Source organism: Triticum aestivum, chromosome 3D (genome assembly GCF_018294505.1).
Source record: "Triticum aestivum cultivar Chinese Spring chromosome 3D, IWGSC CS RefSeq v2.1, whole genome shotgun sequence".
In the NCBI taxonomy this organism is placed as follows: domain Eukaryota; kingdom Viridiplantae; phylum Streptophyta; class Magnoliopsida; order Poales; family Poaceae; genus Triticum; species Triticum aestivum.
In genome coordinates, this window is record NC_057802.1 from 167,065,097 (window position 1) to 167,091,793 (window position 26,697).

At 43.9% G+C, this 26,697-nt stretch overlaps 2 protein-coding genes across 3 annotated transcripts; one reads left to right on the plus strand and one right to left on the minus strand.

Moving 5' to 3' along the window:
• Positions 1-2,221: 2,221 nt before the first annotated feature.
• Positions 2,222-6,524, plus strand: LOC123078069 (probable serine/threonine-protein kinase PBL7). 2 transcript variants are annotated; one of them, XM_044500458.1, is made up of 5 exons: positions 2,222-2,619; positions 3,222-3,406; positions 3,558-3,747; positions 4,568-4,959; positions 5,651-6,524. In XM_044500458.1, exons 1-5 carry the CDS (start codon positions 2,511-2,513, stop codon positions 6,158-6,160), a joined length of 1,386 nt encoding a protein of 461 aa, XP_044356393.1. In that variant the 5' UTR covers positions 2,222-2,510; the 3' UTR covers positions 6,161-6,524. The 2 variants fall into 2 exon arrangements, with proteins under 2 accessions (XP_044356393.1, XP_044356391.1); XM_044500456.1 differs by having other exon boundaries at positions 2,223-2,619; positions 3,213-3,406.
• A 4,798-nt stretch (positions 6,525-11,322) lies between these two features.
• Positions 11,323-19,727, minus strand: LOC123078070 (serine/threonine-protein kinase RUNKEL). The gene is made up of 10 exons (XM_044500459.1): positions 19,451-19,727; positions 19,210-19,299; positions 18,344-18,396; positions 18,104-18,179; positions 16,979-17,040; positions 16,815-16,893; positions 16,660-16,719; positions 14,990-16,567; positions 13,023-13,892; positions 11,323-12,824 (listed from the first exon to the last, which is right to left on the minus strand). The coding sequence occupies exons 1-10, from the start codon at positions 19,496-19,498 to the stop codon at positions 11,706-11,708; spliced, it is 4,035 nt and encodes a 1,344-aa protein (XP_044356394.1). The 5' UTR covers positions 19,499-19,727; the 3' UTR covers positions 11,323-11,705.
• Between the last annotated feature and the right edge of the window lie 6,970 nt (positions 19,728-26,697).

The window sequence follows — 26,697 nt, forward strand, 5'->3', positions numbered from 1 at the left end:
TGGCCGGCGTTTGTCTTCAATGGATCCGACTGGATTCAGTTTTCATTTGTCTACGTTTGCGTGTCCATAGGTCGGATCCTTTCAATCTATGATTTTCTTCATCGGCAACGGTTGCTGTTCTGTTGCGTTGTGTCCTATGGGGCCTTAGTATAACGACTTCCCGACTGCTACAACAATGTGCGCCTGACTCCGACGAGGGAGGGGCAATGACGGTGGTGCGCCTTCGTTTCGCTCCAGTGATTGTAGTCGTCGCTAGATGGTCTATGGACCTAGTTAAATTTTACTTCTACTTTTCTTTGTACTACCTTACAGTTGATGAATAGATCGAACGTTTTCTCGAAAAATATATTAGATTATCCAAAAAAAGATTAATTAGATTAGAACTGCCTGTATGGATTTCTCATTCCTTCTGCCTAATTAAACCGTTCTTTGACTTTTTAACCCATGCGCGGGGCCATGCCGACCACACCACTGACCAGATCGCGCTTTCTTGACCGTGTGAAAGAGCAACCTGACGTGAAGTGCTGTGGTGCCGAAAGACGATAATGACGGCGCTGGGAGTTTCATACTTGTGCAGTGTGCACCCAACGAGCGCTTAAATTCCAGGATCCTCCCTCGTGTTTTCTTTCCAGGCAACCTCGCTAATGGTTTCTTCCATCTAAAGAACGATTAACAACGTTTGGGCTGATATCTATATCCCTATATCAATATATAAGAACGCATTTGCTAGTTCTCTAATTAACAAAGTCTCATCAAATTCTTGCACCATTTAATTAATTAAAAAATCACACGAATATTCACATAAATTAAATGGTTTAAGAGTTATATATTTTTTTAGGCAATTAAGAGTTATATGTGATTTAGTTAATTTTCGTCTAGATGAGAACTAGTCACACCCCTATGAAAAGACTTAAAGGGGCAGATACAACTAATCTCGGTTACCAAATCAGGTCAATCCAACGACCTAAATTGCTTCAATGGTGAGCGCTCAACATATTTAGCATATAATTGTTTGCGTATCAAATATTTGATGTCATCGCTAATCACATAATTAACACACAAATAATATCCTACTTGATATCTACATGCAATTAATATTTGTCTAATATTGAGGTGCATGGCACGTACATATTTGCCGGTTCGGAGAAATGTGCCTTTTCGAGTATTGCTTCTCAATGAAACAACCATCATCGTCAAAGGGAAGACATAGTCTCGTTTATAAGAAGAAGAAAAGTTCATGGTACATGGCTTAGTCACTAAACTAAAACAGGGTAAGGGCCTCTTTGATTTCAGGACGTGCAAAAAGCATGAATAGAAAAACTGAGGAATAGGGTGGCATGTCATCTTCAATACTATAGGATTAGTATAAGCGCTTGGTTGTGTGCAGGAAAAATATAGAATTCTTCAAATGAGGTTGGAGTGGACGAAAACTTTCATACGAAACTAATACAAGTGAATTATATGTAAAAAAAAATCTTCCCATCATAATTCTACCGATCAAACAACCCCCTCAAGAAAAATCCTAAGGATTAAAATATATTGACAACACACAAATGGCTTAGCTAAACTGCACCTAGAACACCACCAAACGGGCAAACATGCTACCTCAAACAGTAGGCGATCAACCATATTGAAATGCACATATACGACATTCTTAAAGGAGCTTCCTTTTTTCTTTTAAGATGAAAGGGACTTTCTTTTTATAAGTTGCTTTCAAATAAATTTGGCTTCAAAAAAGACGTGTCTTCTTCCTCGCTACTCGTACCCTTCCTCCTACCACCCTCTGACGTCCGCGGGCCATCTGGCACCGCCACCCACAGCCGGCGGCGTTGTTGTGCGAGCCTCGTTGCCCTACCCACTCCAAGCCACCGCATATGTTCGTCTACCATCGCCACTAGCCATCCCCTCAAACCACGTCATATTTTCTAGCTCCGACGGCCATCTCGTCTAGAACCACTATTGCGTCGTCCCTGGCTCAATTTCCCCGCCACTCACCGCAGCGCCCCCGCCTCCATCTCAGGGTTGTGCTCTTCGAGAATAGATTGACACGAGTTGCAAATTCAGGCACATACCAATAGCAAACACGACATCTTAGACACATATACTAGTGGGGCAAAAGAACCCCTCAAAAACAAAACTAGTGGGGCAAAAGAGAAATGGACTGTTCCCGTAGGGGCGCGAATGCAACTTGCGTCCAAATTAAATCCTTGGATTGATGACTCCTCCATCGGCCAGCGTCACTCACTGCGCCTTCAATTTTCTATTCGTTTCCTTTGTGGGAGTAGACTTTTGCGCCTTCATCCGTTTATCCGTTCTCTCGTTTTCTTTCTTTCTCCTCTTCTGCCCGACCTAAACGATTGATCAATTCCCTCTGAGAAAGAAAGCAATTGCCTAATTTTCCTGGCTGTTCTGGCGACCTAAAGTCTCCCCCGCGGCGGCTGGGAGTTGGGGATTTGCTAAATTTCTTGATTTCAGCCCTCTTGTTGGGGCTGCCGAGGCCGGATTATGAGATGGGCTTCTTGTCGTGCCTGTTCCGGTGCCCCGAGGAGGAGGAGCGGGTGGTGAAGGAGCACGATGACGACGAGGACTCCGGCGGAATCGACCATGGAGTCGCCTCAGGTGATGATGCCTGCCCTAGTAATCCCTTCGTGCTTTACCTACTAATCAGGCTAGAAATGTTCGATTCTTGGTGTTGGTCGGTCTGTATCTTGTTCTCGCGGAAGGAAAAATAATCGACTCTCTTCAGCTCATGGTCCCAACAAATTCTCTGTTGGGGATGGTTCCCAGCTGGAGGGTATTTTTTTGACGATGTGTTATGCTCAGCCATCAGAAATTTCCAGTGGCGAGTCCACCTTTACTTTCTTGTGGTGTTGCGATTCCTCTAGGCTCTAGCAGTTACGTAGAATTTTTGTTTGTGAGAGAAAGAAGTTTGTTCATGAGTAGCTGCAAAGTTTTATCAAGGAAACACAAATTGAAACACGATTAGTAAAGTGGAAACCAAAACTATGAAGAAGATGAACAGTAGTAGACGAAGACCATGACAAGAAAATTGAAAAGGCACAATGAAATACTTCCCGCAAAAAAAAACTTTTGTGCTATTCTTGTTTTTCTGTTTGTCCCAGCGTCCTTTCTTTTTCAGGAGCATTAGTTTATTTAAATGTGGATGTGTATTTGTTTCTTTTGAATTGCTCATTAATAGTGGATTTCTTCAGAGTCATCAGAAAGTGTCCCACTGAAGACTGAATCCACACATATGGAAGGAATCCAGAGAAATGGCACACATAATGAGGCGATGATCTTCACTTTGCGTGAGCTTGTTGATGCTACCAGAAACTTCAGCAAGGATTTTCAGTTGGGGCGAGGAGGATTTGGTTGTGTGTATAAAGCATGTCTGAATGATGGTCAGGTTTGTATTTGGTAGTTATAAACTATACTTCTCACCAACAGTAATATAATTCTCATTGAATATCAGTTATTGGAGATGTGGAAACTATAATAATCTTGCCCATATATTCGTATTGTATGATAATATTGTTTCAGCATTTGCTGTATGGCAGGTTGTTGCAGTCAAACAACTTGATCTAAATGGGCTTCAGGGGAACCGAGAATTCCTTGTGGAGGTTCTCATGCTCAACCTCTTGCATCACCCTAACCTTGTCAATTTGATAGGGTACTGTGTTGACGGTGATCAACGCTTGCTCGTTTATGAATATATGCCATTGGGATCACTAGAAGACCATCTGCACGGTTAGTTTATGTTGGAAAATGTGTGAACTTATACTATTATCAGGATACAATCATCAGAAATTCAGAAACCATTTGTTAATTTCTAGTAATGAGAGCATATATGTAGATTGTAGGATCTTTATTTTTTTTCAATGTCAGCACATTTTAGTTTGTGATACTTAGCATATCTGGGTGCTTTGAACATGGTGAAAAGTTGTTCTAACTTGTGAGAAATGCTATAAGCTAACTATCAGTTCTTTTCAGTTGATTTAATTAAGTATTTATTGCTTTACGTTTGTGAAGGGGGGGGGGGGGGGGGGTATTTTTGGCATCATCTTCTTTGTTCAGTAGGTCCCAATTAAATCTGATCTAGGTTGTTCCTGTTTCATTATTTGCTATATTTGATCAAAAGCTTAAGCTAGAATGGGATGCTCTGATGACCTATCAAATAATGAGCCTAGCTATCTAATAATTTAGTGATGTGATTACCCTAAACAGAATCCATCGAGGGGGTAATATTTCAATGATGGATTGGTCATCCTTGAGAAAACTCAGATTTTAATCATAATCAATTTGTTGAATAGATAAATTTTCTTAACAGTGGCTCTTTTATCTAACTTCGTGTTCCTTTCTAGTATTATTATATCGCATGCGTCAATAAGTGAAGAACTAACATGCTCCTTGACATGTCACTGACCTTGAAAACCTAAGATATTTTCTGTGATAATTTACCATTTTCTTACTTCCATCCATTAGAGTTACACATGAATGTGCCCTATACTGTTATGCTGTTGTTTACTGGATACCCCCATTAATAAATTACTGTTGATGCTTTAAACAGACCTTCCACCCAATAAAGAACCTCTAGATTGGACAACACGGATGAAGATAGCTGCTGGCGCAGCTGCTGGTTTGGAATACCTACATGATAAGGCAAATCCACCAGTTATTTACCGAGATATTAAGCCATCAAACATTCTTCTTTCTGAAGGGTATCATGCGAAGTTGTCCGACTTTGGACTTGCTAAACTTGGTCCTGTGGGTGATAAGACTCATGTGACAACCCGTGTCATGGGGACTTATGGCTATTGTGCTCCTGAGTACGCCGCGACTGGACAGCTAACGGTTAAGTCTGACATCTATAGTTTTGGTGTGGTGTTCCTCGAGCTAATTACAGGACGAAGGGCACTCGATAGCAATCGGCCTCGTGAGGAACAGGACTTGGTCTCATGGGTAGGTTTTGACAATCTCACGGTGCAGCTAACTGGTCCAATAATCATGATTTTATAATAAAAAAACAAAGAATGGATACATGTCTAGAGAAGTATGAAAAGGCTATAAAGCCTACCGAAAAAGGCTATAAAGCTTAATAGGCATGCATTGTTATTTCATTCTGATTACGTTCCTTATAATAACAGTGCATGCGTTTGATACTGGAAAAAGACGGTTATGTCGAATGTGGCGGTTGAACTGATGAATATAATAACAGTGCATGCATTTGATACTGGAAAACTGTACAACTTTTTATGGGTATGGAGTGTGGTCTTTTCCGGGAACTAGTATTAGTCTGTTGCTAACTAGCTGCCTAGTTGTATACATCTTTTTTGATGGAAAACATTAGAGGTGACCCCTACAGCATAAATAGGAGCCTAAATTCGCATCCGTAACCAAATGAGCTAGGCACACTTCCCTAGTTGTATATGCCCAGGAACTAATCATCTTGTTTTACATCTCCAGGATTTTCGTCATTTTCAAACATGACACATCATTTAATTTATTTATCTAGGTCCCTTAACAGCTAAAGAAATAGTTTCATTCGAAATATATATGCAGTCATAAATCGAGTGTGTTCATATATTTCCTTTGATATATTGAGCATAAGTATGCGGATGTTGAATTGAATGTTCTCCCAATCCATTTGCAGGCTCGTCCATTGTTCAAAGACCAAAGGAAATTTCCAAAGATGGCTGATCCTTTGTTGCGTGGCCGCTTTCCAAAGAGGGGTTTGTACCAGGCCTTGGCTATTGCAGCGATGTGTTTGCAGGAGAAGTCAAGGAATCGCCCTCTGATTAGGGAAGTTGCTGCTGCTCTCTCCTATTTGTCATCACAAACATATGATGGGAATGACGCTGCTGTTTGCCGTTACCTTGATGGCCCTTCGGCATCAAAAGTGTCAGACGATCAGGTTAACCAAGATGATGCTTTGGCTAGTCAACATGGAGCTCAAACATCAATGCATGACCGTATGAATGACCTTGTCCCAGAAGGAAAAGAACATTGCAGGAGTGGTTCCAATCGTGGAGTACGAGGCAGGGTTGTTCCAAACGGTGTCGACCGAGACCGTGCACTTGCAGACGCGAATGTCTGGGCCGAGGCTTGGAGACGCCATGAGAAGGCAAGCAAAGTGCGTGTAACCGATGAAATCCTCGGATAGTGAGCTGAGCTCTGCTTGATGTTTTGGCATGCTGGCGATTTTGAAGAGAGCGTTGTTAGGAGAGGAGGAATAATGCGCAGCGAGGTGTGTAGTACTGCACCACCAGAGTGAGCGCTCGCAAGGTTTCACCGGTGGAGCCTGTCACGTCCACCGTCGTTTCGCTGCGTACGTTACACGGTCTGAATTTCACATGTAGGTATTGTTTCAGGGGCTTTGTAAATAAATGTAATAACCCCTTTAATTGATGGATCAGTGTGTAGAACCCTTTTTTCAGTCCATTGTTGGCTCTTGGATGCAGCCAGAGTTTTTGGGTCCATGTAGATGAAATGGTAACATCTTGCAGCATATACGTTTGGGTTCGTCTCCTATTCCTTTTCTCTTTCTGCCAGTGCCTTCAGGACACCAACATTTAACTTTAATTTATATAAAGAATATCTACAAAGTTATGTAGAAATTACAAAGTGAAAAGAAGAAGATTTCAGGAAGTGATGTGTCCAGGATTTGAAAGCAAGTAAAAGCTTTCGCTTCACTCTGTGTGTAACTAGAGTGTGATCCTCTTTGAGGTTTCTCTGGCAACTAGCAGCACTTGGATTCTCATGATTAAAAATCAATGTTAACAATAGCCCAAAAATGATGATCTCAATAGTTCTATTTCATGAATGAAAGAAATTCCTCTGAGCTTACTGGGGGCAATAATCTGCCAGCAGTCTTGAGAAAATTCACAATCCCAGAATGGGTGCAGCTGTGCTTCCTCCAGTTGACATTACAGAGCACACATGTGTATGTATGCAGGCAGGTGAAAATACTTCCTTTGAAGAAGATTTCTGGTGTCCAAGCTTTCCTGGAGCAGCAGCCAGGAGAAAATTTTGTGGTTGAGCTGGCAATCACTCTTTCCATACCCACCGAAAAGGAACACGAGTAAGGGTACCCTCAGTCAGCACAATATTTCACAGGGCAATAATTTATATGCGAGAAAGTTTCATTTTGTGAGGACTGCATCCGCAGGAATTTACACGAGAGGAAGTTGTATTTTCATGCGAGAAAGTGATCAAACTTACATTACACATTCCAAATCCCAAAACAGGATAGTAGTAAAAGCACAACCAACTCTAAATCTCTAGTTAACACAACCGGTGACAATCCATGGTGGTTACACAGGACTACGCTTTCTTCTAAAAAAGAGAAAAACACACAACTACACTACAGCGCAGACAAGCACAGCCAGAAGGATTAAACCAAGTATGCCGTGCGTGCATGCACCGTAGCTTCCAGATCAGGAAAATATGACAAGACTTGAAATCACGACGTAGCTCACGTTATCTGCGACGGCAAACTTTATACTACCAAAGAAAATTAAGAAAAACCTGCAACTGCGAAGGCTAAGGAGCTGTACTGCCGAGCAGACGGGTTGATCTTCTTTTTTTGCGGGTCAGCCGTAGAAGCAGGCGACGGCGCGGCGGCGGGGCGGTGGCTGCAGGGCGGCGAGTATTAGCCCCACCACGACGACGGCGACGACGATGAGCACCATGACGATGTCCTCGTCCAGCGAGAGCAGGCATACCTTCTTCCCCATCGCCGCGCGTGTCTGGTGCAACTGGGCGGTGGTTTCTTTTCTCCACTGAAACTGAAAGGAATTAATCCAAGAGGGGTATAATAGTGGAACCGGAAGCGTGCTGGTAAAGGGACAAAAATATATGACGTGTGTACAGTAGACATTTCTGAAAGAAAAGGAAAACTACGTACAGTGGGGTGGCTCTGTCGGTCAACTGCGGGTTCGTTTCTTTAGTCAATTCGAACCCATTCCAACCGTCTAAGTAGACGAACCACCACCACCAATTGGTATTTGGTAAGTAAAGGTATTTTTCCAGGACCATCTTTATTATTCTGGACCATCATCTCTCGTCCTGGAATGACTCCGTCTCGCACCTCGTTTCTTTTCATGATTTAGATTAGATGGATGGATGATGTACACATACATACATCATCATTTATGCGCGCACACGAGGCGTAGTCGCTACACTAAAATTTGAGTACGGCGACATCGTCTCCGACCCTCCGCCCTGCCGACCAGCACAACGCTAAGCGAGTGGAGGGTCCCTGGTGCCATCTCCGCCTAGCGTAGCGGCCCTTCGACCTACGCGCGGACGACAAAAACAATCATTTACATGTTTATCGGAAAGGTTTGTGTTACGCGTATAACACTAGTAGTGCAAAATAATATGTAGGTAGTATCATATATGACTTTATTTATTAGTTTATAAATTTATTTTTAATGAAAAGTGTCATATAATGGTAACATAATCATCATCTCTTTCTTCGTTTTATTTTCCCAAATAGCCACTCCCTCCGTTCCATATTACTTGTAATTTGAACTAAAACCACGACAAATAATATGGAACAGAGGGAGTACAACCTATTGCCTATTTCTTTTCTAGCCATGCAACCATGTCACATAAGCAACTCATGCATGCAAGCCATAAATTACATTAGCGTTAGACTCTATGCATGCTACTATCGCCTGGCCGCGCGGGGGGGGGGGGGGGGGGGGGGGGGGGGTACCATGAGGCACACTTAATAGTAACGCCGGGTTTCACAGGTCGCGCTACTACTATTCTCTACCTGTAGCTCGGTGTCTGACCCCGCACTAATACTAACTAACAGCAACGCAGGTCCCTCTGCCCGCGTCACTATTAAGCGCATGCCTATAGGGTTTTCTTTAGTAGTGTCATGAGATGGTTGGTGTGGATATGGTCATTGTTGTAGTTTGTCAATTGCGAATCTAATCGCTTTATTTTATTTTCCTTACATACGCATAACTTTGGTCTTATGTGACTTTGTTACTTGCCAACGTGTTTCTATGTGCGTGCGTTAGTGTTGGTTGTGTGCATCCTATTATGGAGAGACAGAGTGTGTGTTCATGTTTGTATTCTCGGAAAGGCTCGTGTCATGCAATATATAACACTAGTTTATGTTACTATCTTCATAGTACAAAGTAACATATAGGTAGTATTATAGATGATTTTATTTATTAGCTTATAGACTCATTTTTTTTATTAGGAAGTGTTATATGATGATAACATAGTCATCAGCTCTTTCTTCATCTTCTTTTTCTAAATAGTTACAATCCACTATCTATTTTTTCTAGCCATACAACCATGTCACATAAGTAACTTATGCATGCGAGTCATAAATTACATTTGCATTAGACTCTATGCATGCAATGCTGCCACATCATCAATTCATGCATGTTAGTCATAAATTTAATTTTTTTTTATTAGAGTTCATCCTTCCCATTTTGTTAGAAATGACTTTTTTTTGCTACAATATACGTTTCATATTGTTTTAAGCTTATGTGATTTTCGTTAGCTTTAGATGTTTATGTAGCAACTATTTTTGCATTATTTTAGCAAGGTTCCTACAACAACGCGCGGGGCATCATCCAGTTTAATACTATGTCATGTCACTAATATGCCTTGGTTGGATCCGGTGACGCGCTTGAGTGTCGTTCCCTTTCTAAAGGCATTGCTGTTGAGAAATCTCGTCGTACATGTGATGTCATGAGATGGTTGGTGCGGATATGCTCATTGTTATAGTTTGCCAATTGCGGATCTAATCGCTTTGTTTCTTTTTTTCATCTCCGCATAACTTTGATCTCATGTGACTCTGTTATTTGCCAACGTATTTTCGTGTGCGTGCATTAGTGTTGATTTGTGCATCCTGTTATGTAGAGGCCGGGTGTGTGTTCATTGTATTTGTATTCTTTTGATACTTTATTTTGAGCTAATAAAATTTGTCCTTTATCCAAAAAAAGCCTAGTGAAGGCGGCAACATCGTTGGGTTGTTCTAAAAAAATAACATGCGTGGATTGCGGCAGGGAGACCCTTGTCAACAATGCTATTCATCTTAGCAGTGGAAGTTTCGCATCGCATGTTGACTCACGCTTTCATATGGGGTTGTTGGCCCCTTGGTTAAGTTGAGCTTGTTTCAAAGACTACTTTTCTTAGAAAAGGAGGAAGATCCTCGGCCTCTACATCTGGGCGATGTATGCAACCACTTTATTAATTATTCATAAAAACCTTACAAAGTAATGCATCAGTACGTTTGAAGTCATCATCTTGGCAACATCTGTCTCTACTGCTATCCACTTGATGAAGGGGTGTCGATAGTCCGAGCCGAATACCAAACAGACCTCGTACCGTAGCCTAACATCTAAAACTGAAGGGGGCCCCAACCAAGCCACATTGCTGGGTCTGGGGCACACACCGGTCCGGCGCACTCGCAAAGGTCGTCACCGTCGCCGTGTTCCAAAGACTATTGATCTTCACGGATGATGTTATGGTTTTCCTCGATCTATGGGAGGTAGACGTGGAGGTATTTTTGGCAATCCAGGTGGATTTCGGCGTAGCTTCCGGGATGAGGATCAACCATGGTAAGTGCACGGCGACGCCTGTCAAAAGCTCGGATGATGATATGGCGCTCGTCTCGGCGAGCCTTAACTGCACAGTGGACTAGTTGTATCCGCACGCTCGATCCTGACAGTGTTATTGGGTGTTTTATTCTCTCCTTCTCTAATACTCCGTACGTGATACGCACGCTTGTGTGCATTTTCAGGAGGAGGAAAAATGTCGAAATTTCCTTGCTAAGATAAGGACCTGCACCTGCTAAGTCGTCTTCTCGTGCCCAAAGACAAAAATAAAAGGAGCCGTCCTCTATCTCTTCCTTTTAGGAAAAACACATTCCCTCTTTAATTCTGTGAACGAGAGCTGTTGCCAAGTCGGGTGGGGGAAGGGGCGGTACAGGACAAACACCTGCATCCGTGTTCGGTAATGGCTTGTGATTGTTGTGATGCGTCCACATCATGTGAAGCGCGTGGGAAAACGCCCCTCGAGAGCCGAAAGGTAATGGCTACCAGAAGAGATTGACTGGCCGGAAGGACATGGTCAAAGTCTGAACTATTCGTCGCCTCTGCTCCACTATGCGCACGCAGGGGAAGCCAATGCCCACAAATGATCAATCATGGAAACTGAACTCTTTTGACCTCGTCGTGTGTTATTGGCTTATTGCCTACCTGGGCCCGCAGCAAAACCCAACCAGAGATAAATTGCATGCTTCATTACAGATACTGAAGCAAAACTTGCTTATACGGACTAAGTACAGAGATCTGAATAATGGAAATTTCCACCACTTGCTTGGTAACAGCAATAAGACAAATGTATTGTTGTATACACTAGGGAATTACATGAAACTGAAAACCTACATGCCAACCAAAACTGGCAAGGCAAATACAGATTTGGCCAAAAGTACCATATACAGCAGCCCCACATCATCGCGGATAAAGATTACATAACATGTAACGGTGTCCTGCGGACAGCACTCGCGTGCCAGACAGTAGCAACTGAGGCCAGCACCATGCCCTATGATGATGAGGCAATGGCCCTGCTCAAACTCTTGGCGCCAGAGATACCAAGCCAAGCCAAGACCCTCCTATATTAAGATCGCTTATGCAACGGCAGCCAACTGACGGGCTCCTTCACCACATCTCTGCTCAACCACAGCGAGGTAGGCGCTGCAGTTCGGCGCCCACACAGGAAGCAGCATCAGCAAGACAGCTATCCTGGGAGCACTTGAAAGACGAGACGAGCGCTTCTACTCGCATCAGAGCTGGCACTGATATTGAGAGTATCATTCCTTGGGTTAGGTACTGCCTACAAGAGAATGCTAGGCTGTATAGCAGGCGAGTCAGCGGCAGGGGGACGCCATGCTTCAACGAGTCCAGAAGAGCGCTCAGCTTAGGAAGATTTGTCAGCAGGCCCATTGTGGCCTCTCGAGGTGCTGCCTTGAGCAGCAACACCACGCAATCTGACGCCAAATCGCTTATCTGTGGATCTGAATTTCCAACCACCTCCAGAAATATACCCATACTGCCACCAAGGTCGCATATGTCCATGATGCAAGATTGTTGATCAACAGCAATGCTCATGCTGAAGGCGCTATCAACAAGGAGTGCAGGTTCTTTGCTGAGAACGATACTTCTGTTGCTGCCGGTGCCACGGATGATGAAAGCTCTGCAGAGTTCCAAGGTTGGTTCCAGAAAATCATCCATATCTTTGGCAGTCACAAACTCAAGTAGATTCCCTATTCTTCTGACAACTTGAAGCTGCGAAAGGATATTGGAGTCCATGTCCGGAGCAGATGCCAGAGCAAAACAAAGCTTGACATTGCTTACGTTTGCATTTGAAAGATCTCCAAGCAAGAATTCAAAGCACTGGGATACTGTCGCTTCATTCAGGATATCAGATACCTTAACACAATCATGTTCCATCAGCATCACTAGAAGTTTCTGTGCATACATAGGTATTGGATCTTCATCCTCTGCAAATGAAGGGTACATTGGGAGAAAATATTTGTGAGAGATTGTTTTCAGGTCAGCTAAACATTGTTCATCTGCAGTCAATGAAGAATCACTGAAGATCACAATCATCACATCAGACAGTATCTTCAAACACATGAATCTGGCATCACAATCTTTATTGCCCTTGTATAAGATGGATAAGCTTGGAAGGAATCGACTTGTGAATATTTTGTGTTCCCTAAGTATAACAGAAGGCTCCTCCGTAGCTGCCTCAAGAACCCTCAGCAATGTCATTTGGAAATCATCCCGAGCCTGGAAGTACAATAAAGTGTGCACAAATTATCACAAAAGACAGGAGTTTAGCAAACACATTGCGTAATGCAAAGACTGTTAAGGCAAGACAGCAACAACTCTAGGATGAGTTTATTTTAGACATTGCAGTACAAATATATAATGAATTGTCTCCATATTTTCTCATCAGGTTGAGGTCCAGATAGTTACAGGCCATACCTGAAATGGTGTCTCCAATATCTTCATAAGATTAGCCAACTGGAGCAATACTTGACTTGTCACAACTCTGTGATTGAAGGATACACTCCCAAGAAGATGAAGGATGACAGGGAACAAATGAATTGTGCTCTTTGGATGAGCACGTCCAGTTAAAGCAGTAATAGGTCCATGACGTTTGCCACCCATGACTTGCTGTATATCACTGGATACAGTGTCAAGAATGCCTGGGACCAACGAAGCAACTAACTGAACAAATGCTTCTGTACATTGATGAATGAAACCATCCTTCTCCTTTCCCAATCTATCGACTGCTGATAGTAGCTTTGCATTGCAAAAGAATTGTGGAAGCCACCTTCGACTGTTCTTGCAAAGAAGAGCAACAAATAGAAGGGCTTTCCCACGCAGAATGTCAGTTCCCTGCTCTATCAGAGAAATAAGTCCAGGGACCAACTGTTTCTCCTCAGTTAATGACAAAATATAGCGGCTCATATTTGGTATGATATGACTGTTCCCTAATGCCGAGTTCAGAAGATTCAGACTTATCTGTTGCTCACGTGGATTGCCCTTAAGGAGTGTGCATGCAATATCCTTAAATGTTAGCTTCTCCAGTATTAAATGAGTACATGACGAACTGAATCGAGCTAGGCGGCTCAAACAAGAAATTGCAATAAGCCTTGTGTTCTCCTGCTTCCCAGTTGCTTTATAGATGTAGCAAAGATGACCAATTACATCTTGGGAAGCAAACCGTGATGTCCAATCTGTTCCTTGGCTACATATATTATCAATTGTCCGTAAGGCATAAAGCTGGGCTAGATCGTCTTCCCCTTTACGCAAGATAGATGACACCAGTGCGATTACAGAACTAGGGACCTGCACAGTTTGCCAAGTTAAATCATGAGAAGACAATACTTTGAATTTGTAGCTGCAAATAAGGAAAGGAGCCATTCATATGTATATCTAGGCTACATGACCACATACAACTAAGATATTTATATATATTATATATCTTCATGTTCCAATACATACTCTTTTATGTACTTATAATAACTGCAAAAGCTCAACGCACACATTCATAATAGACTTGTGCCTAGACACATGAATAAAGAAAAGAACATGTATTGGAACGTGAAGTCGGTATCTACTATCTAGGCATATCCCTTCCCTCTTTAATCTAAAACTGACTCCTAATGCAGCATCCACGTTAAGCCACGTCACACCCTGAAATTGCAGTCGTTGGATTATATTGAGGATCAATCAAGTCTTAGATCTTAACAGTTGGGCCTACGAACAGTCATGTCCTTTAGTTGAAAGGCATATCCCTTGGTCAATGAATGTCTTCTTATGGAAAACATGTCCCTTGGTGAAAAAATGTCTCTTCGTGGAAAGAAACAACCCTTAAAATAATGTCTTCTTATAAAATTTAGTTTGTAACTTCCCAAAAGACGTGACCATTGTAATTGCCTTAACTATGCTAGAACACTAATGTACCAAAATTTAACATTTCAATTTGTTTATGCACTTCAACAACATATGAACTTTGCAACTCTATGTCTAAAACGCAAACTTTATCTATAAATATTTCAAAATAAACTCACTAATATACTTTCAACTTCTAATAAATTTCTACTTCACTAAATCCTCAAAAAAAACTCACTAAAATATCTAGTGTGGGCTATACACTGGTTTATGTTTATGTGTGGATTTAGTTCTTGCAGTTAATATAGCTTCAACTTCTAATAAATTTCTACTTCAGTACATTACGGTGGGCAAAGAGAATATGCTCCTATAGACGAATCAGTATCAACTACTAAAGATGTTGGAATCTAATTCCCAGTATCTTACCGCCACAACTTTTCGTTTCACAACGTGATGAAGTATAGGGTAATACTACAAGGTAAGTCCAGGTAAATCAACCACTGACATGCAAATAAACATGTAGAGCATATTTTTCATTTGGAGTTTCTAACCTGCCACAAAGCACTAACTTTGTTGTCCTTCATAGGAGATTCTTGTGCATTGCTTTCTTTGCTATCCTGATCAGATTGAGTTGATATGTAGAACAGTAATTCTCCAAGTGTTGCCATACAGAATCTCCTCAGTTTATCATGCCGGTCCCTCAAGCCATCTGACAAGGCATTAACAATTCCTGAACTAGCTAGCTCTGCATCAAGGATAGTGGAGTAGCGTATCAACAGTCCCATAAGTGAAGCAACCTGGACACGCAAGACTGAAGTTTTTGATAGTCGAAGCATTTTTATAAGCAATGACATAATTGGGCCATTAGTGATTATATTTGCAGCATCAGAGTTCATGCTTAACAACTCCAGGTATCTGATGATATTCTGTTTTTCTGAAACCTGAAAAGATCCACTCAAACTCTGCATTATCTGGCTATGGAATGCATTCATCTGTTCTCGTGGTAACCTGATGTAATCAGCAGCAGGGAGAGCTTCAAAAGGAAGCACAGTGACAGTCTCGGTAGCCTTATCTCCTTTTTTACTGGGCATAACTGGTTTAACAGCAAGATCTGTTGGATGCCAGAATGCTTCAAAGATGTTAGACGGCTCAGAACCCGTTGCAGCACCAGAAGTTATCTTCGGACGTGCTTTCCTCATACAGAAACTAGGTGGAGTGGCCACCACATCAAGATTCTCTGAGCAGTTCTGCTCAGCTTTCAACATGGTATCAGGCTTAACAGAACACTCATCCGTGAGCATATCCACCTGATTTATGCAGTTCTCTTCATTTCCATCAGTTCCTTCGGTCGTATGCTTTTCATCTGCTGTGGATCCAGCATTATCTGATCCATCATTATCATCAGGTGCATCGCCTTCTGGATTTTCACCAAAATCAAGCTCCATGTCATTATTTTCTATCTTAACTTCAGCCTCATTTTCGTTTGTTTCTGTGGGAGGACGCCTGTAGTTCTCCTTGTCTTTTTCCCTTTGCAAATTTTTCTTAGCTATGCGAGACATTCTAAGGACATTTACACCCTTCAAACCATCAGCCTTACAAGGTTTTGCATTATTTTTCTTACCAGTTAGCACATTCTTAACAGGGGTCGTGAACACCTTGGCAGAATTTTCATCTTTCTTGCGTAGGTGTTCACGAGTCTTGGGTGGCGTCAGCTGTCCGGAGGGCTTATCCCCATTTCGCTCAGCTAGATATGGTGTAGTGGGAAGTCCAACCATGTTGTCGAAGGCAGGTTGAGGAGGTAACGGAATCATTGGCATACTGTTTCTCCAGAAGTTGTGTGCACATAGTTCAGACCACTGTAGTCTTTCAGCTGGGTCTTTCATGAGTAAGCAGTTGATCAGATTCTGGAAAGACCTTGACGAGTTATCAGGTAAAGGTGGTGCAGGCTCTGAAAGTATGGATTTGACTAACTGGGTAAATTCACGGCCCACGAAAGGAGGTCTTCCTACATAGCATTCGTATAGCACACAACCAAGAGCCCAGAAATCAGAAGCATATGAGTGGACCCCTCCCTCTTGGAACAACTCAGGAGCCATGTAACATGGTGTCCCCCTCATAGGTTGTGGCACCTAAGGACATGTGTTCAAACCGAAGGAAATCATTAAAATAAGATAAAACAAAACAAAACAAAATGCTTGAAGAAAAGGAAATGGGACCTCACATCTCCAGGGTCGGTCTTCTCGATGTCCTTTAAACGTCTTGCTAATCCAAAATCACACAGCTAGAACAAAAGGGGAAATTACTGTTAGCTCCCAGCAATTTTCTGTTCCTTTGCTGTTACTGTATTTACATATTTCACAGTGGGCTACTGATTACCTTCATGCATCCAAACTCATCAAGTAGGATGTTAGATGGCTTCAGATCACAATATATAATTCCTTGTGAATGCAAGAACCTAACACCCAACATGTTTTCAGTCAATCAAAGTCCACCCATAACACAATAGATATATTGAAACGAGGTTATCAAAGAAACTTTACAGGAGGGCTTTGACAAGATCGTAAGCCAGGTCATGCATGGCACTTTCAGGCAGCTTCTTATCCTGCATAAAAATAGACATGAGACAGAATACATAAAGGCAAAGCAAGCAGAAAAACGGGGTAGCATTTGTCTTCACTGATGTTACATATTAGTAAAAGTCTGCATATGTCACACAACAGGTATCTGGAACACAAACAAGCACCACAGAGAATTGTGTGGGTTGCCCTTATCAACACGTGTTTGTAGGATGACAAGCAAGCAGAAAAATGGGGTAGCATTTTGTCTTCACTGATGTTACATATAGTAAGAAGGTCTGCATATCTACTCACACAACAGGTCTCTGGAACACAAACAATCACCGCAGAGAATTATGTGGGTCGCCTGCCTAGGATGAAAGGCAAGTACTGGTAAACAGGCTTGCAAAAGCTTTGCGCCGCAACAATATAATACACTACTAAAAACAATAGAGCAACATTATCAGGATAGCAAATAAATCAAGCATTTCTTAGAGTCAAAGAATATGCAGCGTGCATTGAGTGTTTCCAAGTGGAGAAAATGAGAGCAGCACTCCAGTTTCCCATCTTGAAGCAGTTAATTGTCTAATTCTTTTCCAAGCTGAGCACAAACGAGACTAAAGCTCATACTTCAGTGCATGAACACAAAGTATTAAACCGTAAATGCTATAAAAGAAAAAATAGAACTAAGATCATAAAAGCAGCTGGTTCAGGCTGACCATACTTCAATGTAATGACAAATAGTTTTCTCGGGCAAAAATAGTTTTAGTAGCATTCACAACTTCAAGTTGTCAGATTGAAGGTACACAATTATAAATAGCAACAACAACAAGATTGTGTGAAACATCTATTCCTCTTAGAAGAGCAATTAGCAAGCTGTGATATAAAGTTTCATGTGGAATTTTCCTAACAGCTAATGAAACGTAAAGTTTTGTTCCTAGTACTTCTAGTTCAAATATTCCGAGCTCCTAAATTTTAGGTGCAGCTTTTCTCACTTATCTGTGATATCTGCAGAATATATCGGTTACAAACGTATGCAAGTGGATGCTTTGTGTTCCCTTCTTCAAATTAGAGAAATACATGCATTGTTTAAAAGGATAAGCAAGATACCTGCTCGAGCAAGCCCTTGAGGTCTCCACCAACACAATATTCCAGTACCAGCCAAAAATGTGCTGAAGTTTCATACCTAGGGAGAAAAGCAAGATATAGTTATGGTATGCACTAGGGTGGTCAAATGTTAAGTGAACAATAAGGATAACCTCAACAAGAATAGCAAAGTACTTGTCAGGCTATACTGCAAAATTAGCACAGGCCAAAGCAATCAGTCAATACAAATCCCTGGAAACTTACCAAGAGTAAAATTTCAGGACATTTGCATGATCTAAAGAATGAAGCATCCGGACCTGCAAAGATAATTTCAAAAGAATCATTGGCACAACGGAACGAAGCAAAAATAAACAAATTATGTGCATAAGCATTTATCAAACTTATGATAGAACATCTAAGAATGCTTACGAAGCTTGAGAATGGTTCTCTATCTGGTAACAATTTATCTACCTTTTTTTATATTTACCCTGAGCAGTTGCTCAGAGAGACAAATGCACATCCAAAAGAAAAACGGGTCCTTGGAAGGGACAATAACAAGTACTTAAGTACAAACCCGATGAAAGAATAGCATTTGCCAATAGGTCAACAACATCCATTAGTGAGCACAGGTTGTAACTTATCTTCATGGGCACATCTCTTCTATAATTGGGTATGAGAAGCAAACTATGTGCAAAATTATTAGGAAGTCCATGTTTGTCCAGCACTTGAAAAATAAGAATCCGTGTCACTTTGTGGCAAGAGAAAAACAGCACGCCAAGCTTATCGTTATCTTAGCCACAGTTACATCTAGCCCGGGGCAGTTTCCCCTTCATACTGCATCATTTCTTAAGCAAAACACTAACCAGAAATCAGAAATGCTTCGGCAAACAACACTTAATCAAATACTGACATTTGTACCAAGCCTCAAGCCGAAGCCACGGAAGCTTTATCAAGTAAATTATGCGAATCACGACATACACGCACTAGCACGTGAACACAGGTCGCCAGACCAAGTAGCCGCTCCTAAACCAATGCAAACGCCGCACAACCTTGGATTCAAAAATATCCCCCAAAGTGGCCGCGGCGGGGTCAAGAGGGTCGGACAGGAGTGAGAGTAGGGGCTGGCTCACCTCGTTGAGGACCTTGGAGCGCTGCGACTTGTCGACACTCTTGACGGCGAAGTACTCGATGGTTTTCTTCTTCCGCCCTTTGTAGACAGTCTTCCGCACCGCAACCCCACCCAAAAAAAAACACGGAAACAATCAGAAATCCGTCGCATTCGAGCCAGCCCCGGCCCGACACGGGCGGATCCGAGGCCGGAGAAGGGGGGTGAGACCGACGGAGACGGAGAAGAAGGGGGCGGAGGGTTACCGAGTGCTTGCCGCGGCCAATGGCCTCGTAGACGTGGAAGTTGTTCATGGCGGAGCAGCACCAGCTGGAGGGGGGAGGTCGGGAGGAGGAAGAGGGCTCCTCCTCTGGTCTCCGGCTAGGTTAGGGCTTGTGATCTGAGGCGGGCGGGGAAGTGGACGAAATGGGGAGCGGGGCGGAGAGGGGAGAGAGAGAGACGGGGAGCGGGATTTGGATTTGAGATGGCCGCCGCTCGGCTAGTTTGGACTGGTTTGGGGCTTTCGGTTTCGGAGGAGGCGCTCCTGTTGATTTTCGAATTTTCTATCGTTTCGTCGTCTTCGTCGTCTTCGGTTTGGCTGTGATTGTTTCATATCAGACCTTGCCTTTGAGCTTTATTAAGAGCATCTTCAATAGACACGCAACCGTGCCGCGCGCAAAATTCATTTTACAGCACCAAAATAGCCTTTTTTGCGCGCAATCGGGCGCTTGCTCCAGCAGGCGCGCTAAATTTACAGTGCGCACGAGCAGCTGACGCTTGGCAAATATGATCAACACATATCCATCATGATCTTTCAAACATTTAAACAAGTGTGCAAAAAAGAGTTGGAGCAACATAGCATAGTTCAATTGCATGGCATAGTTCAAAATCACCCAACCAAGTTCATGACAAATAAAAATTCACACAAACAAATGGCACATCAACATTCATGCCACATCATCTTCTTCCTCCTCTTCTTTCGACTCTTCCGAAGACGATTCTTCCTCTTCTTCTCCATTTTCAAGCGCGCCGTTGTCATCGGGAGCTTGGATGGTATTCGCAAGATCTCCAACGGCATCATTGTTGGAGCCAACGCCCATAGTTGACATATATGTGTCATAACTGAAACTACAAAGTATGTAAAAGAAAACTAAGCTATCCATATATATCCATTCATATAAAAAACAACAACAAAAAAGGGAGCGAAATCATACCTTGTGAGCATTTCATCACACACCTTGTGCGCATTGGCCGCCGGCGCAACAAATTGCAAGCTCTCCGGCGCTTCGGTCGGCGGAGGCGCGGCATCGGTCGCCGGCACAACAAATTGTGAGCTCTCCTGCGCTTCGGTCGGCGGAGGCGCGGCATCGGTCGCCGGCACAACAAATTGCGAGCTCTCCGGCGCTTCGGTCGGCATAGGCGCGGCATCGGTCGCTGGCACAACAAATTGCGAGCTCTCCGGCGCTTCGGTCGGCGGAGGCGCGGCCGGACGACCTGCAAGTTTCTTCTTTGATCGCCTAGAAGAGTCGTCCGCCGCTTTGTTCTTCTTCCGGGCCGCCGCCGCCGCTAGATTCGGTCGCTTGGAGACGAGGGCCCGTGGCTTCACAGCGGACGGCAGCGCGACGCCACCCTGCGAGGTCATCCGTGGCGTCATGAAAAGGCCGCATGCAAGACCGGTGCTTGGAGGAGGGGCGCCGGCGGCGAAGCCGAAGCTCAACCCCGCACTAGGGGTCGTGGGTGTAGGGAGGGGTTGAGGGGATGTCGGTGCGGCCTTCCATCCATCGAATTTCACCGGCGGCGGGGCAGGGCAGGGCGAACGCGGGGCGGCGGAGAGGTTGGCGGTGGTTGGTTGCTCGCGCGCGAATGTCCAGCGGGCGCACGAAATAATCAGCGCGCGATGTCGTTTTCCTCCGCGCGCTGAACCCATTATACCGCATACGCAATTATTGCGCGGCTGTTGGAGCACCCGTTTCGGCTCCGCACGTAAAAAACAGTTTTTTCCAGCGCGTGGCTAAGATAGTGCGCATGTTTGCAGATGCTTTTATATATACAAGAGCATCTTCAACGAAAAACTTTGTGCCCAAAACACGATTACAATGCAGGAGAGAAGATTTTTTGACACCACGATTGTTGTTCCTTCAAAGCATCTTCAATAGATGTCCTATTTTAATGCATCAAAATATGCTTGGAGTAAAATTTACAACATCTAAAAGTGATTTTTATGACATCAAAAAACGTCAATCTTTAACAGTTGCCTTGAAATAGAGCGCTAATGCTCCAACAACTACCCTAAAATAGAACTCATCTCAAATCAATCCAAAACAACATACCCAAGCCTCTATTTCAGGCAAGGTTTTTGCTCTAAGATTAAACCACTTGTGTGAAAGTGACCCATGGTGAATTGTGTACATGACACGTGCTATTATTTTGGTAAATGGCTGTGTACAAAGGCCTTGTGTGTTCAGAAGTTTGTTTCAAATTTCTTGAACTGCTGTCACGTTTCTTTTGGTGGGTTTAGCAAATTTTGTTACTTGTGGGCCATCCTTCCGCTTTGACTGGATTGCGTAAGTTTCCTTCGGTGGTTCGGTGCCGCTCTATTTTAATGTAATCGGTGTCGCTTTCATCGTGAAATCTAGAGTCGCTCGGGTCCCTCATCGGTGCCACTTGGGCCTCGCTTGATGGTCGCGGGAAGGTTCGCGTGAAATCCTCCCCCGTTGTTTTTACCTACATAAAAGGCCCTCCTTCCTCTCGATCTAGGTCTCCATCGCAGTAGTCTGGGTCGCAAGCATGGTACAGGCCTCGGGACGGTGACTACGGGACGGTGACTGCGGAGGCCATGAGCGGCGGAGAGCGCGGCCATGCTGTCGGCTCCTCTGCTCGACCTGGCGGTTGCAGCATGTTTCTCGCGGCCGCCAGACTGCCAGTGACCCACCTAGCGTCGTCACAATGGGGAACTATCGCCTCGGGTAGGCTACCGCCCGCAGCGACGCGAGGAGGTGCTCTGCCCCTGCTTGAACTGTAGGACGGCGAGGTCACAACGGCTGCGTCATCTGCTTCGGAGAGGGAGCCATGATGAGCGTCGACGTCAAGTCCTTCTTCCGGTAGAAGAAGACCCACGCCGGGGCGCGGGCAAGCAAGCCTACCGACGGCGTTCCCAAGAAGGCGGTGCAGCAGCACCATCGGGCGCAACTTCTCCACCCGACACCAGGTAAGCCCTATGCATGCCCGGTTACAAGTCGGCCGATTCATGTGCCGCTCGCATCCCGTTCACTGCTGTAGCGCTGGCATCGGCATGCTTCGCTGCTCTCCAGCCCTCCCGGTTGCCACCATGCCACCGACGACAATCCCATGGTGGTGACGACGTGCAGTCTATCCCCGTTGCGTGCCCGACGCCGACGTTGATGGTCGCCGCCAGGAGGCATCCAATCGACAGACGGTGCAGGAGACAGCCAGCGGTAGCTGAAGTTGGAGGCGGGAGCGAGCCGCGAAGGAGGAAAAGGGACAGGGAAGAGTAGGGCGAGGTCATATGATGCCGCCTCTCAATTGCAGTATTTTTTGCACGGCGAGGCTCTCAATTAGGCTCTATCGCGTCGGTGTTCGATTTCTCTCTCGGTTGGTGGATAGTAGCAAAGAGAAAGAAGAAGAAGGAAGCATGCTAGAGGCCTGCCGGAGACGGACAGCGCCAGCCAGAAATCCGGCCAGCTGCAGCCTGAAACGATGCCCTCGATCCTCTCCCTGTCTGTTTCCCTCCTCCTTTCATCGGGCGCGGTGTGTTAGACATGTTACATGTGCGGTCGGCGGCCAAGGAGTTCTTGATGCGCGGCAGGACAGGAGCCGTGTGCATCCCCCTTGACCACGTAAAGAGCACAACCAGTGGGAGGCAAGTCGTGGGAGATGGTCAGGGACGGGCCTGCGTGTAGGGGAATGTAGTAATTTCAAAAAAAATCCTACGCACTCGCAAGATCATGGTGATGCATAGCAACGAGAGAGGAGAGTGTGTCCACGTACCCTCATAGACCGAAAGCGGAAGCGTTAGCACAACGCGGTTGATGTAGTCGTACGTCTTCATGATCCGACCGATCAAGTACCGAACGCACGACACCTCCGAGTTCAACACACGTTCAACTCGATGACGTCCCTCGAACTCCGATCCAGCCGAGCTTTGAGGGAGAGTTCCGTCAGCACAACGACGTGGTGATGATGATGATGTTCTACCGACCCAGGGCTTCGCCTAAGCACCACTATGATATAACCAAGGTGGATTATGGTGGAGGGGGACACCGCACACGGCTAAGAGATCCAAGGGATCAATTGTTGTGTCTCCAAGGGGTGCCCCCCTCCCCGTATATAAAGGAGTGGAGGGGGGGAGGGCCGACCCTCTCTATGGCGCGCCCTAGGAGGAGTCCTACTCCCACCGGGAGTAGGATTCCCCCCTTCCAAGTAGTAGGAGTAGGAGTCAAGGAAAGGGGAGAGAGAAGAGAAGGAAGGAGGGGGCGCAGCCCCTCCCCCTAGTCCAATTCGGACTATGCCTTGGGGGCGCGCGCAGCCTCTCCTCTCTCTTTCCCCTAAAGCCCAATAAGGCCCATATACTCCCCGGCGAATTCCCGTAACTCTCCGGTACTCCGAAAAATACCCGAACCACTCGGAACCTTTCCGATGTCCGAATATAGTCGTCCAATATATCGATCTTTACGTCTCGACCATTTCAAGACTCCTTGTTATGTCCTCGATCTCATCCGGGACTCCGAACTACCTTCGGTACATCAAAACACATAAACTCATAATATAATCGTCATCGAACTTTAAGTATGCGGACCCTACGGGTTCGAGAACAATGTAGACATGACCGAGACACGTCTCCGGTCAATAACCAATAGCAGAACCTGAATGCTCATATTGGCTCCCACATATTCTACGAAGATCTTTATTGGTCAAACCGCATAACAACATACGTTGTTTCCTTTGTCATCGGTATGTTACTTGCCCGAGATTCGATCGTCGGTATCTCAATACCTAGTTCAATATCGTTACCGGCAAGTCTCTTTACTCATTCCGTAATACATCATCCGCAACTAACTCATTAGTTGCAATGGTTGCAAGGCTTATAGTGATGTGCATTACCGAGTGGGCCCAGAGATACCTCTCCGACAATCGGAGTGACAAATCCTAATCTCGAAATACGCCAACCCAACAAGTACCTTTGGAGACACCTGTAGAGCACCTTTATAATCACCCAGTTACGTTGTGACGTTTGGTAGCACACAAAGTGTTCCTCCGGTAAACGGGAGTTGCATAATCTCATAGTCATAGGAACATGTATAAGTCATGAAGAAAGCAATAGCAACATACTAAACGATCGAGTGCTAAGCTAACGGAATGGGTCAAGTCAATCACATCATTCTCCTAATGATGTGATCCCTTTAATCAAATGACAACTCATGTCTATGGTTAGGAAACATAACCATCTTTGATCAACGAGCTAGTCAAGTAGAGGCATACTAGTGACACTCTGTTTGTCTATGTATTCACACATGTATCATGTTTCCAGTTAATACAATTCTAGCATGAATAATAAACATTTATCATGAAATAAGGAAATAAATAATAACTTTATTATTGCCTCTAGGGCATATTTCCTTCAGTCTCCCACTTGCACTAGAGTCAATAATCTAGTTCACACCACCATGTGATTTCACACCAATAGTTCACATCACCATGTGATTAACACCCATAGTTCACATCGTCATGTGACCAACACCCAAAGGGTTTACTAGAGTCAATAATCTAGTTCACATCGCTATGTGATTAACACCCAAAGAGTACTAAGGTGTGATCATGTTTTGCTTGTGAGAGAAGTTTAGTCAACGGGTCTGTCACATTCAGATCCGTATGTATTTTGCAAATTTCTATGTCAACAATGCTCTGTATGGAGCTACTCTAGCTAATTGCTCCCACTTTCAATATGTATCCAGATTGAGACTTAGAGTTATCTGGATCAGTGTCAAAACTTGCATCGACGTAACCCTTTACGACTAACCTTTTTGTCACCTCCATAATCGAGAAACATATCCTTATTCCACTAAGGATGATTTTGACCGCTGTCCAGTGATCTACTCCTAGATCACTATTGTACTCCCTTGCCAAAATCAGTGTAGGGTATACAATAGATCTGGTACACAGCATGGCATACTTTATAGAACCTATGGCTGAGGCATAGGGAATGACTTTCATTTTCTTTCTATCTTCTGTCGTGGTCGGGCTTTGAGTCTTACTCAATTTCACACCTTGTAACATAGGCAAGAACTCTTTCTTTGACTGTTCCATTTTGAACTACTTCAAAATCTTGTCAAGGTATGTACTCATTGAAAAAACTTAGCAAGCGTCTTGATCTATCTCTATAGATCTTGATGCTCAATATGTAAGCAGCTTCACCGAGGTCTTTCTTTGAAAAACTCCTTTCAAACACTCCTTTATGCTTTGCAGAATAAATCTACATTATTTCCGATCAACAATATGTCATTCACATATACTTATCAGAAATGTTGTAGTGCTCCCACTCACTTTCTTGTAAATACATGCTTCACCGCAAGTCTGTATAAAACTATATGCTTTGATCAACTTATCAAAGCGTATATTCCAACTCCGAGATGCTTGCACCAATCCATAGATGGATCGCTGGAGCTTGCATATTTTGTTAGCACCTTTAGGATTGACAAAACCTTCTGGTTGCATCATATACAACTCTTCTTTAATAAATCCATTAAGGAATGCAGTTTTGTTTATCCATTTGCCAGATTTCATAAAATACGGCAATTGCTAACATGATTCTGACAGACTAAGCATAGATACGAGTGAGAAGCTCTCATCGTAGTCAACACCTTGAACTTGTCGAAAACCTTTTGCGACAATTCTAGCTTTGTAGATAGTAACACTACTATCAGCGTCCGTCTTCCTCTTAAAGATCCATTTATTTTCTATGGCTTGGTGATCACCGGGCAAGTCAACCAAAGTCCACACTTTGTTCTCATACATGGATCCCATCTCAGATTTTATGGCCTCAAGCCATTTCGCGGAATCTGGGCTCATCATCGCTTCCTCATAGTTCGTAGGTTCGTCATGGTCAAGTAACATGACCTCCAGAACAGGATTACCGTACCACTCTGGTGCGAATCTCACTCTGGTTGACCTACGAGGTTCGGTAATAACTTGATCTGAAGTTACATGATCATCATCATTAGCTTCCTCACCAATTGGTGTAGGAGTCACAGGAACAAATTTCTGTGATGAACTACTTTCCAATAAGGGAGCAGCTACAGTTACCTCATCAAGTTCTACTTTCCTCCCACTCACTTCTTTCGAGAGAAACTCCTTCTCTAGAAAGGATCCAAATTTAGCAACAAAAGTCTTGCCTTCAGATCTGTGATAGAAGGTGTACCCAACAGTTTCCTTTGGGTATCCTATGAAGACACATTTCTCCGATTTGGGTTCGAGCTTATCAGGTTGAAGCTTTTTC